The following is a 12,688-nucleotide window of genomic DNA, read 5'->3' on the forward strand; positions in this document are numbered from 1 at the left end:
ATTGGCTCCAGCAGACCCCTGTGTTCGGATTCAGCGGGTTGGAAAATGGATGGATGGATTATTGTTATTTTTGTAGGACATACACTGCTCAAAAGAATTAAGGGAACACAATCATCAGAGTCTAACAGCAAGTCAATTCAGCTTCAGGGATATCAACCTGTCCAGTTAGGAAGCATAAGTGATTGTGAATCAACTTCACCTGCTTTTGGTGTAAATGAAAGTGACAACTAGTGCACTGGAGAGGCAATAACAAGACAATCCCCAAAAAGGGAATGGTTTTCCAGGTGGTGGCCACAAACAAGTGCTCTCTCCTTATCCTTCCTGACTGATTCCTCTCTAGTTTTGCATCTTGTTAATGTCCTTGTCTCTACTGGCAACATTAGGCCATTCCTGCAGCCAATTCAGATTGCGCTGGTAGTGCAGGTTCCCCAGGATGGCGTCTCCCAGCACAGTCTCAACAGCATAGAGGACAGGAGATACACAGTTACACAAGGAGAGCTGGACAGGGCCATAGAAGGGCATCAACCCAGCAGCAGGACTGGTATCTGCTCCTTTGTACAAGACGGAACAGGAGGAGCACTGTCAGAGCCCTGCAAAAGGACTGCCAGCCGGCTACTGGTATATATGTTTCTGAATAAACTGCCAGAAACAGGCCATGTGAGGGTCTAGAATGTCCTCTAGTGGGAATTAAGCTCACAGCCCATCACCATGCAGCTCAATTGCCATTCACCAGAGTATACAGCAATTGGTAGCTCCACCATTTCCTTCCCATTTTCTTCACAGATGAGAGCAGGTACACAATAAGCTGATGTGAAATACATGAAAGAGTCTGCCGATGCTGTGGTGAATGTTATGCAGCCTGCAACATCATCCAGCATGACCAGTTTGGTGGTAGGTCAGTGATGATCTGGGGTCACATAGCCTTGAAGGGTCACAAAGACCTCCACATGATAGGCAACAGTACTCTGACTGCTACTAGGTACCAGGATGAAATCTTCTGAGCCACTGTCAGACCTTATACTGGTGCAGTGAGCTCTGGGTTCCTCCTGGTGCAAGACAATGCCCGGCCTCATGTGGGCTGAGTGTGTAGGCAGTTCCTGGATGATGAAGGCATTGATGCCATTGACTAGCTTGCATATTCCCCAAACCTGAATCCAACATAAAACCTCTTGGGCATTATGTATAGGTGCATCTGATGCTGCCAAGTAGTGCCACAGACTGTCCAGGAGCTCACTGATGCCCTGGTCCAAGTCTGGGAAGAGATCCCCTAGGACACTATCTGCTGTCTCAGGAGCATGGTCAGACATTGTCAGGAGTACATACACCATGTGGGGGCCATACACACTACAGAGTCACATGAGTTGCAGTGATAAATTTCACAGGAGTTGGATCAGCCTGCGATTTCAATTTTTGACTTTAATTTTGTGGTGTGGTGTTGAATCCAGCCCTCAGTGGGTTGGTAATTTTGGTTTCCATTGTCCATTGTTACAGTACATCATTTTGTTCTCAATGAATTACACCGTAATACTCAGTAAAGATTTTCCACTTGAATATTTTGCTCATCTAGATCTGATGTGTGATTTAAGCATTCTCTTAATTTTTTTGAGCTGTGTATATTGTAGCATTGCACAGTGCTGACTCAATGGATCATTGCTCATGTTTTTGCTCTTTTAGGTAGCTTTCTAGAAAGACAACACAGTTAGCCAGAGTAGAATGGAGATTTTGAGACTGTGTCAGGTTTGTCCTTTTAATAGGTGCCCCTGCAGCTGGCACTGAAATGGTTCAATTGAATTATGGAATGCCAGGTTATACTGCTGCTGCCTTGCTGATGTAGGACTCAGTTCTTTTTGAATATATACTGGAGGCACATAAAAAGTAGCCCACAAATCAAGTAGTACAAGCTGAAAATGATATTTGTGACACACTTGCTTCTTTTGATAATTACCTTGTTGACCTATTTGGATTTCTTGTCATCCAATGTCCAATGTTGGCAACAAGATAAAAGGTTTTCATGATTTTGATGCACTGATGACAAACCTAACAGTATGCCCCTTGTTTCCTAGTTTGCTAAATTGTGCATTTTACAGGAGTGCTTCCAGGAATCCCTCACATGTCAACTTGATGGAGCTTGTAAGAACATTTGGCTCTACAATTGAAAGTAACTACATCATGTTTCCTCTCCAGCAAGCACCGCTTTCTTTTTATTCCCATATTTTTATATTGATTACATGTGAGTGTGTTCTACGATTGGCTGGTGTTGTGCTCTGGATTGATTTCAGCCTTGCTAGTGTAAAAGATTCCCATTATTTTAACAGTCATTGATATGTTAATTGAACATTAAGCTCTCACTTTCATTTTGAATGCATCTTTACTCAAAAACTTTATATTATTTTTTAAATGGTGTTACTTACAGCCAGAGGGAGTTTCGGCCTTGAGTGATGACTCCAGTAAACTTAGTTAGCCTCCTTGCATCTACTTCAAACCACTGGAGGGGATCATTTCTTCCTGCACACCATGCTCCATCGTAAAAATCATCCTCATAAATTCCAGCCTAAAAATTTTAAATAATAAAAACAGTCTTCAAAGTGTGAAATTACAATAACCCCTATGGTAATGATAATACCTCTTTCTGTCATACACCTTGTTCTTCATTATTTAAAGATTAATATTAATGTATATGTATATGCAATGTAATGTGAGTACTATACTGGGGTAGCATAATTCTGGAATAAAGAACAGTCATTAGTCAATCATTAGTCAAAGAAACTTTAAGTGTATAACTAACAGACAAAAATTGTAAAATTATTTTAAAAATACATACAAAGTAAATGAGGAAAAATCCCAGAAATGTGAAACCATCACAAACCTTCCTTCATTTTTCACGTAATCCTTTCAATAGCAAACAATGACACATATTGTACTCAGTTACAAAATGGAAAGTATGAAGTTGCAAGCTACTTAAACTGGGGTCCAGATGAAATAGTAAGGAATCTGTATTAGCAAAGTATTAATTGAACAAATTATTCAACTGATGACAAAAAAGACAAGGCTTTGGTTCATTTTAATACTAATGACACACTTAAAATATTGTCTGAAATTTGGGAAATAAGCTTATTCATTGATGAAAGGATTATTTTGTTCCAATGTTATTTATTTTGCAAATTACTTAATAATACACATACTGTATTTCATTAAGTATCATTTTAGTTTGTTGTACTTTTGTGTTCATAAGAATTATGTATGAATTTTTGGAAATCACTTCGGTTTGTAACTCAAAGTGCTTTACAAGATTAAATAATTAGGATGTTAATATAAAACATAAACAAGATTAGGCATAGGATGTAACAAAGAAAAACGTAAGGAGGACATAAAAATAAAAAAGACTCCATTTAGGCTGGAGAAAAAAACAAAATCTGCAGGAAGCCTCCCAGCCCACAATGGGCATTCTACCTAACATAGATGTTCTACATCAGTCCTTATTGTTTTCAGGCTTCACATGGAAAAATTTTATGATAAAGGTCATATGGACATTTGGGACACCCACCATTCAATCCATAAATGCAGGGGGCAGCATAGTACCTTAATCAGGTGGTGGTGTTGAAGATCGCCACTACAGAAGAACCGGAAAAGACAGCAGAGAATAGTACAGATAAGTAAGGAATTGTACAACTCAGAGGAAAATGATAATTCAATGCCCATATAGTCTAACAGGGATAAAACTAAAATGTAGCTATGAAAAAGACATTTTAAAATAGTGGGTTTTAAGCAGTTTTTAAAATTGTTCTACAGTATTAGCCTGGCGAATTTATATTAGTAACGTATTCCAAATTTTAGGTGCATAAGAGCAAAAGACTGCCTCACCACTTCTTTTCAGGTTGGCTCTTGGAATTATAAGTGGACCTTCATTTGAAGATCTGAGGTTATGAGTTGAAGTATAAGGGGACAGACATTTTAAAATATAGGAGGGGGCAAGATTATTTAAGGCTTTGTAAACCAGTAGTAGTATTTTAAAGTCAATTCTAATTGACACAGGTAACCAAATTAACAATGCAAAAACTGGTGAAATGTGCTTAGATTTTATTTTTCTAGTTATGATTCAGGCTGTTATATTCTGCACTAACTGTAACCAATTGATGTCTCTCTTAGGTGGTCATGTAAGGAGTGGATTACAGTAATCTAGTCGACTGAAAACGACAGTAATTTTTCAGCATCTTGTAAAGTTATAAGAGGTCTAACTTTTGTTATATTCCTTAAGTTATAAAATGCAGTCCTAGTAATCTGATTTATATGTGATTTAAAATTTAAGGCAAAGTCAATAGTTACCCCTAAATTCTTTATCTTTTTCTTAGCCTAAGAGATCAAGTTTATTTCTAACACCCTCACTATATCCATTTTTGCAAATAACTAAGATTTCTGTTTTCTCATTATTTAGTTTGAGAAAGTTACTGGTCATATCTTCAGAAAAACAAATACAGTGACCCCTCGCTATATCACGCTTTGACTTTCGCGGCTTCACTCCATCGCGAATATTAAATGTAAGCATATCTAAATATATATTACGGATTTTTCGCTGGTTCGCGGATTTCTGCGGACAATGGGTCTTTTAATTTATGGTACATGCTTCCTCAGTTTATTTGCCCAGTTGATTTCATACAAGGGACGCTATTGTTGGATGGCTTAGAAGCTACCCAATCAGAGCATGTATTATGTATTAAATAAAACTCCTCAATGATATATGATATGCTTTCCGTGCGGTGCTTGATTGTTTGCTTTTCTCTGTCTCTCTCACTCTCTCTGACGGAGGGGGTATGAGAAAAGGGGCTGTTTGCACAGAGGCTGTTTGCCTAGAGGATACGGACGCTCTTCTAAAAAATGCTGCTTTATCGCGGTGCTTCGGCATACTTAAAAGCCCAAAAGCACATATTGATTTTTTGATTGTTTGCTGTTCTCTTGCGCTCTCTCTCTCTCTCTGACATTCTCTGCCTATGACACGCATTCTTTGAAGAGGAAGATATGTTTGCATTCTTTTAATTGTGAGAAAGAACTGTCATCTCTGTCTTGTCATGGAGCACAGTTTAAACTTTTGACTAAACGGTGTTATTTCATGTCTAGAGGGCTCTAATAATGTTAACAGTGTGGGAGAGTTTATAGGGGCTTAAAATATATAAAAATAACCATACAAACATATGGTTTCTACTTCGCGGATTTTCATCTATCGCGGGGGGTTCTGGAACGCAACCCCCGCGATCGAGGAGGGATTACTGTAAGACACAGGATAAGAAAGCCAAGAGCGTCAGGGTCCTCAGGCACTATTGATAAATACAGCCGTGTGTCATCTGCATAGCTGTGGTAGCTCACCTTGTGCTTTGAGATAATCTGACCTAGTGGAAGCAAGTAGATCAAAAAGAGCACAGAACCCAGAACAGAATCTTGTGGTAAACAATACAAAAAATCATGGGTCTCTGAGGTATAATCACCACAAATAAGCAAAGAATTTTTTACCTGTTAAGTAAGACTGAAACCAATTTAAGATATTGCTGGAGAGGCCCATCCATTGACTAATGTGATTTATAAGAATACTGTGAACAGTGGTGTCAGATGCTGCATTCAAGTCTAAAAGAACAAGAACAGATATACAGCCTCTATCTGCATTAACATGCAAGTCATTTACTACTTTAACCAGTGCAGTTTCTGTACTGTGATTTATTTTAAGACCTGACTGAAACTTGTCAAGAACAATCATTTACCTATATAATGATTGTCTTTTCCAGAATTTAACTTAAAAAAAAAAGTCAGGTTAGATATTGTTCTAAAATTGTCAAAAACAGAGGAGTCAAGATTATTTTTCTTCAGGAGGGGTTTGACAGATACAGTCTTAAGACAGTCAGGAAAAAAAACTATATCTAATGATGAGTTCACTATGTCAAGTGCACTATCAATTCACACAACAGAGACTTCTTTGAAAAAGTCTGTTGGTACTGATGGAAGAGCGCAGGTGAAGTATTTCTGTTGAGAAATTATTTTAGGTAGTTCGGGTAAATCTGTTCCGGTGAAATAATTTAACTCATTTAAAATGGGATACAGGGATTCAGTCAGATTAACTTTGGTAGGGTGTACTATATTATTTTTAATGTCATTAATTTTGTGTTTAAAAAATATAGTGAAAGCCTCACCAGTTTCACTAGTAGTTTTTAGGAGGTATTCCAAGTTGAGTGAGCTGGGTTTAGAAGATGACCAATAGTTGAGAATAAAACTCTTGGATTCCCAGCATTATCATTTATAATTTTAAAGAAACAGGACTCCCTCTCAAGACGGACATCATTGTTATACTGAGTTATTTTAGCCTTCAATATTTTATAACGGACTACCAATTTAGTTTTTCTGCATTTATACTCGGCTCTCCGACATTTTCTCTTTAAATCAGACACTCTTTGGGTTTTTCAGTGTATATTACTGCTGGAGGATTTCTTAACTATCTTTTCAGGGGCAACAATGTCAGCTGCAGCTCTTGACTTCTTCTTATGAGCCATCAAATTAGAGCTGCTTATGCTAATTCAGACTTTTTCAATGTGTAATTACTGTATTAATGTGTAGCTGGCATATCATATTTGGCCATTATTTTGACTTATTTTTATGACCAGCTCTATGCCAGCTCACCACATAATTAGAAAAAGAACAACTGTCAACTTGTCAATCCAACCTTCTCCACAACCATAAATTAAGTTAACCAACACTGAAAATTAATGGATGGAATTATCCGTCTAGCTGTCTGTTTACAAATATCAGTTATAAAGCCTGTTAAATGGCATTTTTTATTTTTATAAAATGTGGCTTAAAAACCACACACGAAACAGTTTAAATCAGAAATATACAGTAAAAAGATTCTGCCATTGGAAGAGTTAAGTTGTGATAACTTCAGAGAATATATGTAGCTCTTCTGAAAAAAGAAAACTAAAAGACAACAATCACTGAGGCAGTTAAAAGAAAGACCATCTGGGAATGTTTACCTGGAAAGTGTAGCTGCCAAATGTCTCAGGAAATCTAAATGTTTTATGGTACTCAAGGAAATAAAATGTGTAGTTTTTATATTTCTATGTCTATACATTTTATGGATCCATCTTTTTCCATTACAAAGACATGGAGAGCTGAAGACACTCTTGGTCTAATATTAATAAAGCATGAGGCACGAAGGCTTCAGTGTTCACGGTTTCCTGAGTTAAGAAGCTGTGCACTATACAGCTGGAAGAAACCCCCATACATAAATAGGCAGGCACTGGAGCTCACCCCAATGATAAACTTATTGAAAGAGAGTAAAGCATATGTTAATATGCTAATGCAAGCTAAACACAGCCCAATGCAAAAAAAAAAACATGCTTTGTAATATACAATACAAACACAGTAAAATCTGGCATATTACTTATTTTTATATATTTTTTGTAATACAATCTTGCAGCTCAAGTACTATAATCTATATATATATAATTCACTAAGGCAAGACAACCATGGAAAGCACGCCGGAAGGGGCATGGATTCACTGAGCCGTCGACAAGTAAGACACCTATGGCGCATGCAGGAAGGAGCCACGCCCACCAACTCCTGGCACCTCCGAGCCTCGTTGACTGTTAATAGAGGTAAGTTTCTCGCCGAGGTGAATCGCCATATACAGCGTGTAAAACGGTTTGCAAGGGGTATCCCATGGGATCCTTAAAACAATCCTTTCCAACTGAGGTTAAAACACAATAAGGTAAGCCGTCTTTAAAAACTGAGTTTTCGGTTACGACGCACGACCGCATGCACCATAGCAAACTGTTTTACACCCTACATACAGCAATTCGCATTCCAAGACAAACATGCGTCTTCTTCACTCACGGACAATTATATGTTGCTCTCTCCAGAGTTCCATCTTTTCATTCACTTTCTGTTATATCCTCAAACCCTCACTTTTTAGACAACTGTGTCTTTCTAGAAGTGTTGAGCCATCAATAAATAATTATGCAGCGTTTGTTATGCCGCGGCTTCACTATTGTGTTGTATTTTGCTCTCTCCAGAGTTCCATCTTTTCATTCACTTACTGTTGTATTCTCACACCATCCCGTTTTAGACAACAGTGTCTTTCCAGAAGGGTTTAGCATTCAATTAATAATTATGCATGAGATTGAGCGTGTGTCTACCTGGCGCAGAGAGGCGTGGGTAAGCCATTGAACCCCATTCGGGCTGCAAACCGTGGAATTCGCACTAAGTGCGACTCATACACTCCCACTAGTTGCGTCCCTCCCCTTTGTACACACCCCCCTCCTACCTCGCTACTACCGTGGTCGGGTGTCTTGGTGGATTATATATAAAAAAGCAGCCAAAACCGCACAGAGCAATGAAACGTCTACGTGAGTCACAGGTGCATCTGGACTGTGTAAAGACGACAACAACTCCAGTGACGAGTTGGAGGTGGGCACATGAGCGGGCAGTGCATACTGAATGAGAAATCAGCAGACTAGCATGACGGAGGGAGCTGAGTGGACGTCCTTCTCCTCTCCTGCCGTTCCACACTCCGCGCCTGAGCGCAGTGCACTCGCATCCCTCCGTCTGGCAGGAGAAGGCGCGATGAGGGTCCGCCAGTTTTCAGTCACGGACGATTGTGTGTTGGTTCGTTCCGTGCATTGTTACAATATAGCTTTTCTTGCTGATTTATTACATTACCGATTTTTCAATTGTTAATTTTCTGCCTGTGCTTAAAAATCATTAAAAAATCGGCCTGATTATGCGGCGTATGGTACACTGTGGGTTGGCTAGTGTGGATAAATTATCTGCTGTACCATTTCACCCCTACATTAGTCATATTTCTGTTTTATATTAACAATACTCTTTCAAATTACATTTTACAAATAGTGAACTATAAACCATAAAAAGTATTATATTTAGTAACTTGCTGCTACCAGGAACCTAGCTGCATCTCCAGGAAGTCATATATCATATTCTGATTGCAAAATCCAATTCAGTTACATACTTTTACTGCACAATGTGTGGCTCACCTCAGAATTAATAAATCAGTCATAACTGATCTGGATTAATCATCTCCATATGCAATAAATACAATGAACCAGCTCCATAAAATCTTAGGGTTTTAAATTACCTTGAAATAGAGCATAATATTTCCAATTAGCATCTCAGAAACGTTGAACATTCTATTTAAATGTTTAGGTTACAAACCAGAGTCAAAATTACACATCAGCTTAAAGATGTATTCAAACTTAATTTTAACAAAGTTAAATGGATTCTTAGTATCTATATTATTTCATATATATAAAAGGATTAAACAATAAACCAAGACTTTTCTTCATTTATATGTATTTCAAAAAGCAGCTGGAAAAGTTATTCCTTCAAACCTCAACTGTAGATGACCCCTCCCATCTCAGCCACCAACTGTTTGCTCTTCTGCTATCTGGAGTATCTGGACCAGCTTTACCAGAGTATACAACAGTTTCTTTCTCAAGGCAGTTAGACAACTGAACAAGCCTTCTGCCTCCAAATTCAAATCAGATACAAGTCACTACACTTCTGGAGGATTGCAACAAATCCTAAACATATTTATTTGTGTCTGAATGTGATAACTTCAGTATGATTGAGCAAAATATGGTGTCTCACTACACTGTGTTCATCATCCAGGGAATGTGGTTATACCAGCAACACATTTACCTTCCAAAACACTGGAGATATGTTTCAAGCTGTTCATTACTGCTTTCAAAATATTCAGTACGTCATCATACATGAAAATCTGTGCATGAATCTGAAAAAGTGATAGAATATAACTATAAAAAAAGAAAATGTTTAAGTACCTACAACTTAACTCATCTTGTTTTGAATCATATTGAGATTTTTTTAATCCTTTGTATATCTATTGTTTCAATCTTTTCTCTATATTGATTTTGAAGTAAACAACTGTATTTTCAAGTTACTATTATTTGTTTGACTGAGCAGCATACCATGGTAATGTCCTGTTTTTGAAAAATAAATTTAAAATTAATTTAAAAAAAATAATCAAAAATGTCTTTGAAGACATCACAAAAGGACAACTTTGTGTCTCCAAAAATAGAACAAACAGGTAGACTCATGTTACCAAATTAGACTCAACCATAACCTCATTTATTTGGAATTCAAAGCATCCACATATCCAAAGGGCAACCCTACAAAGACCTAAGGCAGAAGGTGGCATGGCTCTGCTTAACTTTTAATTTTATTAATGGACAACAAACATACAAATTATAAAAACTTGGACATGGACAGGAATAGACAAACAGACACAGGCTTAATCCACAATAGAAATAAAATCCTGTAGTACTTCTTTATATTCCTTGCTTTATAACCCAATAAATACAAGTTATTACCAATATACTAACAACCCAATTGTGATTCACTCTCTCAGAATATGGAACCAATTTAGGAAGTATTTTAAGATAGAGAAGCTTTTATTTGTGGCACCTCTGCACGAGAACCACCCTCTCAAATGTACCCAGTTTTTAATGCCTGGTAAACATCTGGGATTAAATCACTTAGAAATCTGTACATAGACAATGTTTTTGCATCCTACGAACAATTACACTCCAAATTCAACTTACCAGCAACACATTTCTTTTACTACCTTCAAATTCAAAACTTTGTTAAACAGAACCTGTCCAATTTTCCTCACCTCTCACCTACCTCTATTAAGGAAAAAATATTGCTCAGTCTCTAGGACTAAGATGGCATTTTTGTAATATATAAAACTATTTTACAGTCCCTCCCTTTCAAAGATCCAAGAGAAAAGTGGGAAAAGGATCTCTTACTCAATATTTCAGAAAAGGAGTGGAAAGTAGCACTGCACAGAATTCACTCGAGTTCCATATGTGCAAACCATACAATTATTCAACTTAAAATTATATAAAATTGTCCAAAATGTTTCCAGGGCAAGATCCAACCTGCGAACACTGCAATCAAGCTCCGGCCTCACTGGGCCACATGTTATGGGTCTGCACCAAATTAACATCATTTTGGACCAAAATCTCTAAATGCCTTTCAGGCATCTTGGATGTCACAATCCCTCCTAATCCACTAACAGCTGTGTTTGGTGTACTTCTAGACGGACTAAAGTGGAGAAGGACAACCAAACAAACTGTGATTGCCTTTACTGCACTATTGGCATGTAGACTTGTCCTGCTCAACTGGAAGAATCCAAACTCACCTGTTCTAAGTCAGTCGGTAACTGATGTTATATACTATTTGAAACTGGAAAAAATCAAATTTGTACTTAGAGGATCTGTATAATTTTTTTTCAAAACCTGGCAGGATCTAATCAATAACATTTTAGAATAAGCATTTGAATTGAGGAAGCGGGTTCTCTCCCCTCTTTTACTCTCTTTATCTTTATTCATTTATTATTTTATTTATTCATTTGTCTTTACAAGCATAAAATTTTAGACTGTTGGTCTAGTTCTCTTTCTCAGGGCTGGGGTTGATTTGTTTCAAACCTTTTTCTTTTCTTCTTTTTGTAAAACTCAAGTTATGTTTATGGAGTGTTATTTGATTTTAATAAATTCAATAAAATTAAAAAAGAAAGAAATGAGTACATTAAAGGGTCGGCTCAGGTTGGGAGACAAAGACAAAGTCAGAGAGGCGAGATTACGTTGGTTTAGATGTGTGCAGAGAAGAGATGATGAGTATATTGGGAAAATGATGTAAAAGACAAGAGCTGCCAGGCACAAGGAAAAGAGGAAGGCCTAAGAGAGGGTTTATTGATGTGGTGAGAGAGGAGATGCAGGTGATGGGTGTAACAGAACAAGATGCAGAGGACAGGAGGATATGGAAAAAGATGATCCACTGTGGCAAACCCTAACAGGTGTAGCTGAAAGAAGAAGGTAATCGGTTATATTCAGGTATATTAGATTCTCCTGATATCTCCTGAAAAGTGATATTTGCTTTTTAGTCTCTAAATCTAATTGTCTATGAAGTTTCAGTCATCAAATATTCACTTGAATTTTCTTTTCAGTATAGATCATAATATCGACATAAAGAAACAGTTGTTGATAAACCAGAATAGAAAACTGACAGAAAATGGAAGAGTGAAGATATTATTTTTATTTTAAAAATGTTTTTTTTTTTGGACAGGAGAAATTAATTATTTAAAAAGGTGTTGCACACATTTGCATTACGATGAAGTTTGAAATTTTTTTATTTTTTGTACTAAAGCACAAATCTTTAGAACTCCATGTTTGTTCTTCCCATTTAGAAAAAATATACATTTTTAAATCTACAGTAACATGAAAATGTGTATCACCTGCTGATTTCTAAGTAACAACACTACAAGAGCAGCAAGCTCTTTTTATACATTTTTCTAAAAGACTGCTTGACACAAGAAAGCAACTGCAGTTGTTTTCTGTTCTGCATTTTGTTTCAGTATCTATTTTTGAAATAATGTAACCTTAGCTAAGAACATCAAAACAAAGCAGCCATTTCTGTGTGTACATTTATCTGTTTTTATAATTCAAAAACTTAACATTCTTAATAAGTGTAAGGTACCAATTAATTATAAAACAACCCACACCTTGTACTTCATTAATTTCTTCTTGGTACAATCTAATTGTGAATTTCCCCTTGGGATTCATAAAGTATCTATCTATTGTCACAAGAACGAGACATGGACAGATAAAGAGTTGGGGCA

The 12,688-nt window shown here is 37.0% G+C and overlaps 1 protein-coding gene across 1 annotated transcript in view; it reads right to left on the reverse strand.

Moving 5' to 3' along the window:
• The window catches only part of LOC120539457 (inactive carboxypeptidase-like protein X2), a 360,659-nt gene that overhangs the window by 136,249 nt on the left and 211,722 nt on the right, over positions 1-12,688 (reverse strand). The window contains exon 4 of the mRNA XM_039769534.1: positions 2,412-2,551. Coding sequence (XP_039625468.1) covers positions 2,412-2,551 — 140 coding nt within the window. The remainder of the gene's footprint in view (positions 1-2,411; positions 2,552-12,688) is intronic.

This window comes from Polypterus senegalus, chromosome 1 (genome assembly GCF_016835505.1).
Source record: "Polypterus senegalus isolate Bchr_013 chromosome 1, ASM1683550v1, whole genome shotgun sequence".
Taxonomy (NCBI): domain Eukaryota; kingdom Metazoa; phylum Chordata; class Cladistia; order Polypteriformes; family Polypteridae; genus Polypterus; species Polypterus senegalus.